Source organism: Carcharhinus amblyrhynchos, chromosome 7 (assembly GCF_965287045.1).
Source record: "Carcharhinus amblyrhynchos chromosome 7, sCarAmb.v2.hapA, whole genome shotgun sequence".
NCBI classification, from domain to species: Eukaryota; Metazoa; Chordata; class Chondrichthyes; order Carcharhiniformes; family Carcharhinidae; genus Carcharhinus; species Carcharhinus amblyrhynchos.
The window spans coordinates 643,377-657,961 of record NC_137330.1 but is presented as its reverse complement, the minus strand read 5'-3'; the positions used below and the strand labels follow the sequence as shown (position 1 = coordinate 657,961).

Here is a 14,585-nt window from a genome sequence, read left to right as displayed (position 1 = left end):
AATTGGGAGTTGGAGATAAGTGAGAGGATGTGTGTAACAGTGGGGATGTGGGAGATGGAACAGACTGTGCACACAGTAATGAAGCAGAGAGACATTACAGTACAGAAATGTACCCTATCCACCACCCCACCTACTGCTTCAGCAAGGAATGAACACATTCACCACATTGACGGACATGTTAGAGAACGAGTTACAATTAATGTCATTGCAGAATTGAGGGATACTGAGAGCAAATATCCAAAAAAGATATTTGCAGCTGTCCTGAAATTAGATGCTGAATTGAAAAATTAAGACAATAACCAGGAGAAGTGTTTAAAACATCTGTAAAGATTAACACAAGAAACATAGAGAATTGATGAGGAAATGAAAGATAACAAGAGGAACATTTGCTGGAATGATAGATGGAAATGGGGAAACAATTCATCCTTGGATTTGCTCCCTGTCCATTGTTGCAGTGTTAATAATATCAGGGACCTTAAATTATTTGATGTTATTTCTGATTCAGTTTGTTCAATGGAAAAAGATGGTAATATAACTATTGAATATGTAATTGATGTTACATAGGCCAGCAGTTAGTTAATTGTAAGGATGTAATAATATGTTGATAGTTAATTTGACTGAAATTTGAATATTTACCTGAGAGAGGGGACTTGGTCATGTTTTGTGATCCAACTCGCTTCATGCTCCAGAATCCCAGAAGAGGGACTGTGGCTGAGTGACCAACAGCAACAGTGAGAACAGCAGTGACAAGCAGAATCAAACACGTTGGGAATTTTCATCAAGTTGTGTTAAACACAGAGGCTGGTCAGAGAGGGCAGCAGCAAGTCATCACCTGTCCTGGGTGATGTGACCTGACACATCCTGTGTTGACCAGATAAGGATGGTTGTTTGAACTGATTCAACACAGTAAGAAGTCTCACAACACCAGGTTAAAGTCCAACAGGTTTATTTGATAGTAAATGCCACAAGCTTTCGGAACGCTGTTCCTTCATCAGGTGAGTGGCGAACACACACACACACACACATATACACTCACTCACACACACACACACACACACACACACACACACACACACACACACACACACACACACACACACACACACACATCGTTTGAACTGATGCCAGACATACCAGAGCCATTGTTACCATACATGGTGAAGCTATATAAATTACATGCAGCTCGGGATAAATATTCAGGAGTGTTTCTGAGTAACTCCATTGGCTATAATCGAACATTGTCATCAGTTTCTGGTGGTATCTTTGGCTAAGTGCCAGAGAACTTTCTGGACAATTTTAGTTTCGTGCTCAGCAGAAACTCGAGGATCAATTTTGCAATTTGTGCCCTGGAGACATCTTCAGAGAAAGACAAAGAAACCACGAGTAAGATTCAGACTGGAGAGCGAGCCTGGCCAATTTACTCAAGTGGGTGGTATTTGCTTCATCCAGAAAATCAAAAAGTTAGAGTTAAGCGTAGAGTAACATTGAAACTGGAGTTAAAAAGGGTTGAGTTAAATGTGTAAAAGTAACTGTTGCAACTACTGTGTGTTTAGGTTAAGTATTGCTCCCTAAAGCATTGAGTAAAGAGAAAGATTTGTTCAAGTGAAATCTCAGTTGACTCTCTATCCGTCGCTCCGTCACACAAGGGGTACATTTCTGGGAAAAGGTTTGTGTTTTCCAGCCAGATATCAGCACTCACATTACCTCACTCTCACACACACACACACACACACACACACACACACACACACACACACACACACACACACACACACACACACACACACACACACACACACACACACACACACACACACATATACACACACACTTACCCACAGATTTATGGTGAACTGTTGATATAAGAGACAGAGACATCATTACAATAATTGGTGTAACTGGGTTAAGTGTTTTGTGACAGTACTGTGTAATAATAATCTCAATTCTGTTTGAAAATGCCAGACTTGTGTAAGATCTTCAACACAGTGCATTCACACTGAAGTCTCTTCATTACCACTGATGGAGTTCATTGACAAAATGAACTCCATCAGTGTGCTGACCTGTGAAATGAGAAGGTAAATGTCCATCAATAAGGCTGTTTAATGACTGATGTACTCTCTCTGGAATCCTCCAGTCAGAATAGACTAAATCAGTATAAATTATTTAAAACAAACCTTCCGGAGCTGCAATGAATCATTTTTAAAAGTGAAACAATCAGATTGCATGCTTTTCAGTCAGATTCCTGTGTGACTATTGGCTTTGGTAAATAGTTATCTGGTCATTTACCATTCAGTGAGACAATGTCAATGTGATAACAGAGTTCTGTGTTCACACAATGAGAGGGCGCTCTGAGAGTAAATTGTATTCCTGAGGACATGGCCACTTTCTGCATCAAGAATCAGCTTATATTCATTAACCTATCAGAGACGGCATCAAGATATATCTACAGCTAATGAAATATTTTATCCTTTCCCGTGTTTGTTTGCGACTTCTGACTGTCAATATTGTTAACCCCTTCCCCTTGCTTGCTGAGCCAGTCTATGTATATTTTTCTGTTCGTGCTTCAACAGCAGCGACAGAAGTTGCTGCTTGAATTGGATCAAACTCTTTGTATTTGGGGAGAGAGGATTGATTCAGTGAATGTTACAGCAGTGACACTCCCTGTTGGGGACAGTGTTTGTCCCAGTTTAAACTGCCCGATTTGAATAAATACAGTTCCAGCTGTGATACCTGGTGGAAATGTGTCTCATGGACACACACAATGTCTGCGCATTTTGGAAATTCCCTGGTATCAGTCACCTCTTTATCACCTCTCTTGCTGTGACCAGGATGGAGGAAATACTGCCCGAGTTTTCAGACTCTGGTCTAACTTACCTCAAATCTACAGCTTCCATAGAAAGAGTCTATTCAGCCCATCGAGTCTGCACTGACTCTCCAAAAGATCACCTTATCCTGGGCCTATCTACATATTTACCCCACAAGTCCCACTAACCTAAACATCTTTGCACACCAAGGGGCAACTGAGCATGGCCAATCCACCAAACCTGCATACCTTTGAACTGTGGGAAGAAACTGGAGCACCCGGAGGAAACCTATGCAGAGACGGGGAGTAAATGCAGACTCCACACCGACAGTGACCCAAGCCAGGAATCGAACCCGGGTCCCTCGCACTGTGAGGCAGCAGTGCTAACCACTGTGCCACCATGATGAAGACTGGATACTTTTTGAATGGAAACCAACATACAATTCCATCACTAATTCCAAGTGTGATCCAGTCAATCTATCCGGAGATTGGAGTTTACCTGCAGAATCTTTCTTTCTCTCAATCCGGATCCACTCCATTCCCAGGATGGTGATGATTCCAAACGTCACCAGCACAGCCACAGCCAATCGGATTGGGATTGAATTGGAAGCTGGAAGATTAGGAGGATGTTCTGAAGAGAGTGAATGGGGGAATGTTCAATTTCAAACGAGAAACTCTAGTTCTGAGACACTCTGTAACCCTACCAAACCTTCACAATGAGGGGGAACATGGTGAGATTTCCATTGATATTGCTGCATGGTAAGTGCTGTAGGCAACAGGACTATGGGCTGGTGCAGGAAGGTGGCACGAGGAAGATCGGGTCTTCCGGCTGGCCTGGACACGATGGGCCAAATGGACGTGCTGCAACATTTCTTTCTTTCTGTGGTTAACTCTGTGATGACATTATTCTCTCCTTGTATTTCTCTGCATCATCCCCTCTACAATATAATCCTCATATAATCCTGAGGCTGAGATTAACGATAGAGCAATGGGGGGATTTATAATCCCTTCCGGGGAAGCTCTGAACGTTCAATTTAATTCAGTCTAAACCAAAACAAAATACAAAACTTTATATTAGTGTTGGTGATGGGGCAAGTTCTGAACTGTGACAAAACAATAAACTATCTGGTTGGTAGATGTCCACAGGGGTAGGAAACCCCCCACCATTCCTTGGCCTGGCCTCCAGATCCCCAGCGATGTGGGTGACTGTGAGTCACCCTCCAACTGGCCGAGCAGCTCAGTCAGTGATGGGGAATAAATGCTTGTTTGTGAGGCTTATGGAATTCATTAAAAAAAGGATTGTGAAGAAGGAGTGGGACAGAATCTGTATTGATCCAAGGCCTCAAATCAACCTGTTCACCAGCGTTAACAAACACTACCAAAGTTCACCATGCCCAGTGATTCACCAATACCTTGTTTCTATCCCAATTTCCCAATGATGACCTGGGTGTCCTCGTGCACCAGTCACTGAAGGTAAACGTGCAGGTGCAGCAGGCAGTGAAGGTCAATGATAAACTGGGCTTCATAACCAGAGGATTTGAGTACAGGAGCAGGGATATTTTGCTGCAGTTATACAGGGCCATGGTGAGACCACAGCTCACCAACAGAGATTCAAGGAAGAAATTCAGGAAACATTCGAGAAATCGTCATTTCCCGTTACTTACAGACAAGTGTGGGAATTCTCACATTGCTGAATTTCAATTCTAACCTCCTCCCTTTGGTGCTGTATCCGAATCTGCATTTATAATCCACACTCGTGTTTGCACTGGTCACTGTGTAGGTTACACTGTTTTTTGATGCAAAGATACGACTAGAGTACAGTGGATTATTATCATTGAGAGAATAAATACCTACCCCCGACAGTGCAGCACTCCCTCAGTACTGGCACCGGGGGGAGTGTCAGCCTGGATTATGGAGCTCAGATCCTAGAGTATATACATCTACCCCCGACAGTGCAGCACTCCCTCAGTACTGGCACCGGGGGGAGTGTCAGCCTGGATTACGGAGCTCAAATCCTAGAGTATATACATCTACCCCCGACAGTGCAGCACTCCCTCAGTACTGGCACCGGGGGGAGTGTCGGCCTGGATTATGGAGCTCAAATCCTAGAGTATATACATCTACCCCCGACAGTGCAGCACTCCCTCAGTACTGGTACCGGGGGGAGTGTCGGTCTGGATTATGGAGCTCAAATCCTAGAGTATATACATCTACCCCCGACAGTGCAGCACTCCCTCACTACTGGCACCGGGGGGAGTGTCGGTCTGGATTATGGAGCTCAAATCCTAGAGTATATACATCTACCCCCGACAGTGCAGCACTCCCTCAGTACTGGCACCGGGGGGAGTGTCGGTCTGGATTATTGATAGCTCAAATCCTAGAGTATATACATCTACCCCCGACAGTGCAGCACTCCCTCAGTACTGGCACCGGGGGGAGTGTCGGCCTGGATTATGGAGCTCAAGTCCTCATCTACCCCCGACAGTGCAGCACTCCCTCACTATAAACCTCCCCATGGGAGCTACATGGAGAAATTGGACATTCTGTGACATATAATCTCAATGGTCAGTGTAGGGCCCTTGAGGACAATATTATGTCATTAACATCCAAGACCCCAATCGCTATCAGTAGAAAATGTTCACTAGCTCCCCGTAAGTTAAAGAATGCTTTAGCTGCTGAGTGACCCCTCAAACCCTCCTCCTCCTCCTGCTCCCCACCCTGCCCAGAGTCTGGTTACCCTGAGCCCCAACTGCTCCATTCAATGCACAGAGGGTGAATTCACAAACCATTCTGTCATCAATTGTTGAGCAATGAAATAGACACTCACTCGGATCTGCTGCTCCCTCCTAGCACGGATGAAATGGACACTCACTCGGATCTGCTGCTCCCTCCTAGCACGGATGAAATGGACACTCACTCGGATCTGCTGCTCTCTCCTAGCACTGATGAAATGGACACTCACTCGGATCTGCTGCTTTCTCCTAGCACTAATGAAATGGACACTCACTCGGATCTGCTGCTCCCTCCTAGCACTGATGAAATGGACACTCACTCAGATCTGCTGCTCTCTCCTAGCACTAATGAAATGGACACTCACTCGGATCTGCTGCTCCCTCCTAGCATTGATGAAATGGACACTGACTCAGATCTGCTGCTCCCTCCTGGCACTGATGAAATGGACCCTCACTCCTGAACTGAGCTTCCACACACAGTTGAGAAGTTGAGGAGTTCCCTGTGCTTAGAAAGTAAAAAACAATGCCTGTGTATGTGGTGCCAGTGCACAGACTGAAATATTGTATTAAAAGGCTAAACAATAGGGTTGCCTTCATAACAGGCTTCAGGCATTTGGATCTTTTGAATTTACCCAATCAAATTTGAATCAGGCACTTAGATACGAACACCCTAATAGATTTGAAATTGACGCTTTGCTAACCTGAGAACCAATCACATTGTAGGAGATGTGGATTTATCATCAGGGGTATAAAGAAGGGGGTAGTGAAACAATGAAAAGCAACAGCCACCTGCCGAATGACAGCTTAGTTCAGTTCTGAGAGAGAGAGAGAAAGGGCACTGCTGGCTCTGATGGCCTCATTTATGTCCTAAAAGAAAGACTCAACTCAATAGTGAAGACAGCAAAGAGGAAAGAAGACAGAATATTCCGGAAGACGACAAACCTGGTTGTAATTTTGAGAGTGACTAAATTCTGCTGTTCTAATGTGTGGGAATTGTACTCATTGGAGCAGCATTCCATTAGAATCATGTTTTGTTCAGTTTCTCAATAGATCTAACTTGTTCACTATTAGATCAATAAAGTGTTACTTGTTACTATTACAGAGTGTTAGGGAGTTATTTTGATTTAACCACTAATGATTGCTGAAAAGCAGGTGGTACTATTCCTCACACACTTTCATCTGATTATGAAACGAGGGACTCCTTTTTGAGTGGTTGGGTGTGAGTTCTCAGAGAGGAGATAATCCTCCCCTTTATAACAGTCTGTCACTGTCATGCTACTCCTGTCCTCTCAATCTAGACTTTCAGTCGATCAGCAGATTATAGGTTTCATTCCGTTAGGGTTTGCAGTGTTCATGTGTCTGGTAAAGCCTGAGGTGGATGCAGCTCCCACTAATAATGGCTGTTTCCTTGGCTTGCTCATCCTGGAACTGATGGTTAGGGTGAGGACAGTCTCTGACCCTCAACAACGTGTATTCCAGACTAGAATATCTCCCTCTCTCTACCCATCTATCTGGGGCTTGCTGCATGGATTTGCAGGGGGGATACTCAATTTTGCCAGTATTAGATTATGGAGTGAGAATCAAACTGGAAGATCCTGTCTCACAGGCGGGGACTTTTCCCTCTGCACAAGGACCCCGTTCAGCTGCAATGTGATAGTAGTTATTGTTGCATTTTCTGTATGAAGGATATAACTATGGCAGTACAATCAGTGTAGAATAGATATCATAAGTGTCTGATAGACTCACTCACCTGCTACAGTCACTGTCACAGCCTCACTCATTGGGGAAGTTAATGCTCTACCATTGATGGAAATTACATATCGGCAAGAGTGCTGTCCTTGAAACATATTGTCAAGAGCAGCTGTATAAAAACTCTCCTCTGTGGAAACTGCAGCAGTGTGGATCCAATGACTTTCCCGCAGAAACTCGAATTTTTTTTTGCGTCCATCTCCAGTCACAGTGCAGGTAATGTTGCCCTTCTCCCCAGGTAAATACACCCCTGTCTGCTGGTTAAATGTGATCACTGGCTTTACTGGTGTTGCTGCAGTGGAGGAAATGACAAGAACAATTAGAAATGGATCAGAAGGTGGTCATCTTCAGCAGCAGGTTGGTGAGTGAATAACTATTAATCTGTGCAAAGGAACGTGTTCCAACAGGGAAATAAATCTTGTTCAAGAAGGGGAGTAGAGACAACCCTGGTAATTGTACACCAGTGAGCCTTCTGTTGTGGGCAAAGTTTTGGAAAGGATTATAAGAGATAGGATTTATAATCATCTGGAAAGGAATAATTTGATTCGGGATAGTCAACACGGTTTCGTGAAGGGTAGGTTTTCCCTCACAAACCTTATTCAGTTCTTTGGAAAGGTGACAAAAGAGGTGGATGAGGGTAAAGGAGTTGATGTGGTGTACATGGATTTCAGTAAAGCATTTGATAAGGTTCCCCACGGTAGGCTATTACAGAAAATACAGAGGCATGGGATTGAGGGTGATTTAGCGGTTTGGATCAGAAATTGGCTAGCTGTAAGAAGACAGAGGGTGGTGGTTGATGGGAAATGTTCATCCTGGAGTTCAGTTACTAGTGGTGTACCGCAAGGATCTGTTTTGGGGCCATTGCTGTTTGTCATTTTTATAAATGATCTGGATGAGGCATAGAAGGATAGGTTAGTAAATTTGCGGATGATACTAAAGTCGGTGAAGTTGTGGACAGTGTGGAAGGATGTTGCAGCTTACAGAGGGACATAGATAAGCTGCAGAGCTGGGCTGAGAGGTGGCAAATGGAGTTTAATGCGGAAAAGTGTGAAGTGATTCACTTTGGAAGGAGTAACAGGAATACAGAGTACTGGGCTAATGGTAAGTTACTTGGTAGTGTGATTGAGCAGAGAGATCTCGGTGTCGATGTGCATAAGTCCCTGAAAGTTGGCACCCAGGCTGATAGGGTTATTAAGAAGGCGTACGGTGTGTTAGCTTTTATTGGTAGAGGGATTGAGTTTAGGAGCCATGAGGTCATGTTGCAGGTGTAAAAAAACTCTCGTGTGGCCACACTTGGAGAATTGTGTACAGTTCTGGTCTCTGCATCATAGGAAGGATGTGAAAGTGTTGGAAAGGGTGTAGGGGAGATTTAGCAGGACGTTGCCTGGTATGGTGGGAAGGTCTAATGAGGAAAGGCTGAGGAACTTGAGGCTATTTTCATTAGAGAGAAGAAGGTTAAGAGGTGACTTAATAGAGGCATATAAGATGATCAGAGGATTAGATAGGATGGACAGTGAGAGCCTTTTTCCTCAGATGGAGATGGCTAGCATGAGGGGAGCTAGCTTCAAATTGAGGGGTGATAGATATAGGACGGATGTCAGAGATAGGTTCTTGACTCAAAGTAGTCAGGGCGTGGAATGCCCTGCCTGCAACAGTAGTGGACTCGCCAACATTAAGGGCAACATTAAATGGTCACTGGATATACATATGGATGATATTGGAATAGTGTAGGTTAGATGGGCTTTAGATTGGTTTCACAGGTCGGCGCAACATCGCGGGCCGAATGGCCTGTACTGTGCTGTAATGTTCTATGTTCTACGGTGAAGGTTTACCAGCCTGATTCCTGGGATGGCAGGTCTGTCATATGAGGACTGATTAAGTCGGTTAAGACGATATTTATGGGAGATTAGAAGAGTGAGACAGGATCTCATAGAAACTTAGAAAATTCTAACAGTTAGATAGAGTAAATTCAGAAAGAATGTTCAAGCTGGTGATGACATTATACATTAATGATTTAAAAGGAGGAACTGCAGACACTGTTGCTAAGTTTGCAGATGCCAAGAAGATATGTAGAGGGTCAGGTGGTATTGAGAAAGCAGGGACAACAGGAGGACTTGGACAGGTTATGAGAGTGAGCAATGAAGGGGCAGCTGGAATACAATGTGTTGGGGGATCTTATTGAAACTTCAAGGATACTGTGAGGCCTGGATAGAGTGGATGTGGAGAGATGTTTTCACTAGGAGGAAAATTAGAACAAGAGGAGACAACCTCAGGCTAAAGGGACAATCCTTTAAAATAGAGATGAGGAGGAATTTCTTCAGCCAGAGAGTGGAGAATGTGTGGAACTCTGCCACAGAAGGCTGTGGAGGCCAGGACATTAAGTGCCTAAAGACAGAGATAGATACGGTCTCGATTATAAGGGCATGAGCGGTGAAGGGGAAAAGGCAGGAGAAAGGGGATGAGAAAAATATCAGCCATTATTGAATGGCACAGCAGACTCAATGGACCAAGTGGCCTTACTCTGCTTCTATGTCTTATGGTCATATAGCCTCATGGCCTTATGGTCTTGAGCCTAAAGGGATCAAGGGATATGGGGGAAGGCGGTATCACGGTATTGAATTTGATGACCAGCCGTTACCAAAGCGAATGGTGGAGAAGGCTTGAAGGGCCGAACAGCCTACTCCTGTTCCTACGTTCCTGTGTCCCAAAGAACTGGAGACAAACTAATTCTGTGCTGAGTCTTTGAAATGTCAATCCAATTATTCAATCCTAGATTGTGTTGTTCCCACAGCCCCTACAGTTCACGGGGAACAGAGTAATTCTGTGGCTGAGGCAATTATTGACTGAAAGACAGATAAAACTAGCTGGGGTGCAGTGTGAGGTACAGATATGGGGTTTGTGTACAAATAATGTCCAGTACCAGTAGGGGAGTTCCATTCTGGAGTGGAGGGAGCTGTGAACAGTGACAATTTAGATGAAAGTTGGAAGGTGGTACCCTGTTTCTAATGAAGAGTTTTGGTCTCTGCTCTTTACAGGTCACATCTGAGAAATGGGCACAATGAGCGGAGAAGTGGAGTCAATCCAAGATCCCTGACTCAATTATAGACAGCACATTCACTCACACTGACACAAACACTCACTGTCTCTCTTACACACACTCTCTCAAACTCTCTCTGTCACACATACAATACACAAACACACACACACAGACTCTTTCTCACACAATCTGACATACAGAATGCTTCAAATGCAGTTGCGACATTGAAATGGAATAAAAATAGAATGATCTAAGCAATGGAGAATGTCCAGCACTGAGGGGAATATTAATAGTAGTGAGGTGTTATAACGGAAAGCAGTGGTTACAACTTGCAAGAGGTTCAGCTCAAAGAAAGAGGAACTCAGACAGTGAGAAGCAAAGGGTCAGATTGAAACTAGTGAAAGATATATTCACTGGAATATCCACTGAGTGTCGATTCTGTCTTTTCCATCAGTTTAAATGTTGGGACAGACTCTGTCAGACAGGAACAGACCCCGGGATCTCTCCATTTCAGTAAGATTCACTCTGTCTCACAGTCAATCAGTGAACCAGCCTGGAACCTGTTCCCAAGGCAGCAGCTTCTCACTGCTCTCTTTGTTCAAATGGTCACAATCAGTATTTGAGCTCAGATCCTGGTTAATGGTGAACACTCTGATTTCAGAAGGTGCAAACACCCGATTTTGACACAGATTTAACAAGGGGATCAGGGGAGATCTCGATCAGCAGCTCTCACTGAAATCCCAAAACTCTCCAGCAAACTGACTCCAGGATCAAAGTGACTCAAAGTGAATGATCTGATTTTGTTTCGAGTGTTCCTATTGAAGCTGCTTCTGTCGACATTTCAGGAGGGGAAATCCAGATCACTACAACTAGCTGTGTGAATAGAAATGTGTCCCTCTCGTGTCCCCATGTGGGTCAGTCACCAGTCACATTATATTGTGTGTGCTCTGGTCACTGACTCTCATAGAAACATACAGTGCTGAAGAGACTCTTCAACCCATCGCGTCTGCACCGACACCCTGAGAAATACCAGAACTCCCACCTCATCCCATTCACCAGAGCTTGGCCCATATCCCTGAATGTTCTAACATGCCAAGTGCTCATTCAGATACTTTTTAAAGGATGTGAGACATCTCACATCCACCTTCCTTCCAGGCAGCGCATTCCACACTGTCATCACCTCTGGGTGAAAACATCCCCCCTAAACTTCCTGCCCCTCACCTTTAACCTCTGTCCCCTCGTGACTGACCTCCCAAGTCAGGGGAATGGCTGCTCCTTACCCACTCTGTCCATATCTCCCATCATCTTGTACACCTCGATCAGGTCGCCCCTCTGTCTTCTCTGCTCCAGTGAAAACAACCCAAGCCTACCAAGGCTTTCTTGATAACCTGAATGCTCCATCCCAGGCAGTACCCTGGTGAATCTACTCTACACCCCCTCCAGTGCAATCACATCCTTCCTATAATGTGGCGACCAGAACCGTACACAGTGCTCTAGCTGTGGCCTCATCAAAGTGCTTTACAACTCCAACATGACCTCTCTGCTTTTGTAACCTATTCCTCGATTGATAAAGGCAAGTGTCCCATATGCCTTTTTCACCATCCGATGAACATATCCTTCCATTTTCAGAGATCTGTAGACAAGCACGCCAAGGTCACTTTGTTCCACAGAACTTCCTCGTGCCGTGCTGTTCATTGAATACTTCCTTGTCAAATTCCTTGTGTCCCAAAACCGGAATGGATTACAGCTCATGTGATGGATCAGAATCCATCATGATTTGGAGAACTTTACTCAAAGCTCCTCTGAAGTGGCTCTGTTTGAAGGGGAACAAGCCCAGTGGTTCCAGCTCTGGAATGTGGGGCTCAGAGTCAGAGACAAGACTCTGGGACCAGCACCTTCAGGAGTGAAGCTCAGAAACACTTCTCCACAGGAAAGTGGTGCTCTCAGATTGGAACTCTCTGCTGCAAATTACAATTGTTCCTTTGGAAAATTGTTCAATTCAAATCTCAGATTGAGAGGTTATTTCGAAATGAAATGTATATCAGATCTGATGCTGAGACGCACAAACAGATTTGGAGACCGAACAGAGTCTGAGAGGTTTCCAGCACACAAAGAGACCCTTCAGCCCATCATGACTGTGCCAGCCATCAACAAACTATCCATTGTAATCCCATTTCCCAGGACTTGCTCCACAGCCGTGTGTGCTATGGCCATGCAAGTTTTCATCTAAACACTTTAGTTGTTGTGAGAGTTCCTGCTTCTACCACCCTTTCAGGCAGCAAGTTCTAGATCCCCAACACCTTCTGGGTGAAAAAATGTTTCCCTCAAATCCCCTCTAACATTCTTGCCCCTTACCTTAAATCTGTGCTCTCTCCACCATAGCCTTCAAGCCCTTTTATTGATGCCTCTACTCTACTAAGTGGAAATTTATCTTCCCTATATTCCTCATATATTTATGTCTTCTGTGTCTGGCTGTGTGTGTCTCTTTTTGTTTGTCTCTGCCTGTGCCTGTCTCTGCGTGCATGTGTCTATGTGTGTGTGGCAGTCTGTATGTGTTTCTCTGTTTCTATGTGCCTAAGTGTCAGTCTCTTTGTGTGTGTCTGCCTCTGAATGTCTGTGTCAGTCTGTCTGTGTGTGTCTGTTTATCTCTGTGTGTCTTTTCTTCTTTGCTGGCCTGAGTGTTTATTGCTGTATTTGTCGCACTCTGTGTATATGTCTGCGTCTATCCGTGTCTCTGTGTTTATATCTCTGTGCACGAGTGTGTGCCTTGTCTGTCTCGGAGTTTTGTCTGTCTCTCCCTGTTCCTATGTCAGTCTCTGTATATGTCTGGCTATGTGTATGCCTGTATCTCTCTGTGCATATGCCTGTCCCTGTCTTTGTGGCAGTCTCTCTCTGTGTCTGTGTCTATCTGTGTGTATTTGTTGCAGTCATGGTGCTTTTGTCTATCCTTGTGTGTGTCTCTGTGTCCTTGTGTGTACCAATGTGTTCTTATCTCTGTCTGTCTGTTCCTAACTGTCTGCATGTCTCACACTTCGTCTGTCTGTGTCTGAGTTTGTGTCCTGATCTTTGTCCCTTCCAGTTTGTGTGTCTCTCCGTTTGTCTGTCTGTCAGGGAGCACCATTATGGAATGGATTCAGACTTTGGGTTGTTAAACTGAACAAAACGAGGGTGAGATGATAAAATGTCGACCACAAACAGCAGCTGCTGTCATGTGTTTACTGAAGGACATTAGTCTCTGCTGTCTACACAGATCTCCATCTCAATGATGTGACCAACTCCAGGAGACAACAGGAGAAAGTGCCATCTCAATAATGAGAACTGAACATTGTGTCAATGCAGGGAAACAGAAAATAGTTTACAAGCAATCTGCGATGTCACAATAAACCGATAGAGAGAGAAAATTAACTATCAATCTGGGTGTATTTTAGTCACAGTCAGTGTTTGTAACGGAAACCTGTGGTTTCAGCTCAGAAACACATCACTGGGGACAAATATAAAGTTAAACCTTGACAGAGAAAGCAATGGATCAGGGAAGATGTGTTTAAATACACTGAAAGAATAGACATTGTGAGAATGTCTACCGAATATCTTGAACAAATTCCATATTAATTCTTGGATAAACGACCAACAATGGTGCGGACTTTCACACTACATCTCCCTGCACTCACAGGCAGACAGGCAGGGTAGTGCAGGAATCTTCTGTGGCCATTCCCCCACAGAACAGATACACCGTTTTGGATGTTGAGGGAAATGGCCTTTCTGGGGAAAGCGGCAGCAGCCAAACTCATTGCACCGTGTTTGGTTCTGCTGCACAGGGAAGGGATAAAAAATGTGCCAGTACAATGGTTATAGGGGACTCAACTGTAAGGGGAATAGACAGACATTTCTGTGGTCCCAAACACGACTGTAGGATGGTATGTTGCCTCCCTGGGTCAATAATGTCTCAGAGCGGGTACAGGACATTCTGGAGGGGGAGGGTGAACAGCCAGTGGTCGTGGTACGTATCGGTACAAACAACATAGATAAAAAAGGGATGAGATTCTAAAAGCAGAACACAGGGAGCCAGGAAGAAAATAGATCTCAAAGGTAGTGATCTCAGGATTACTACCAGTGCCAGTTGCTAGTCAGAATAGAAAGGACAGGATATATCGGATGAATATGAGACTGGAGAGAAGCTGTCAGGGAGAGAGTTTCAGATTCCTGGGACATTTGGACCGGTTGTTGGGAAGCTGAGACCTGTATAAATTGAATGGGTTACACCTGG

The 14,585-nt window shown here is 44.5% G+C and overlaps 1 protein-coding gene across 1 annotated transcript in view; it reads right to left on the bottom strand.

Annotated features, from left to right (window-relative positions):
* LOC145345292 (Fc receptor-like protein 5) overlaps positions 1-14,585 on the bottom strand; it is a 78,734-nt gene that overhangs the window by 44,720 nt on the left and 19,429 nt on the right. Inside the window, exon 3 of the mRNA XM_080193109.1 lies at positions 7,286-7,576. Coding sequence (XP_080049235.1) covers positions 7,286-7,576 — 291 coding nt within the window. The remainder of the gene's footprint in view (positions 1-7,285; positions 7,577-14,585) is intronic.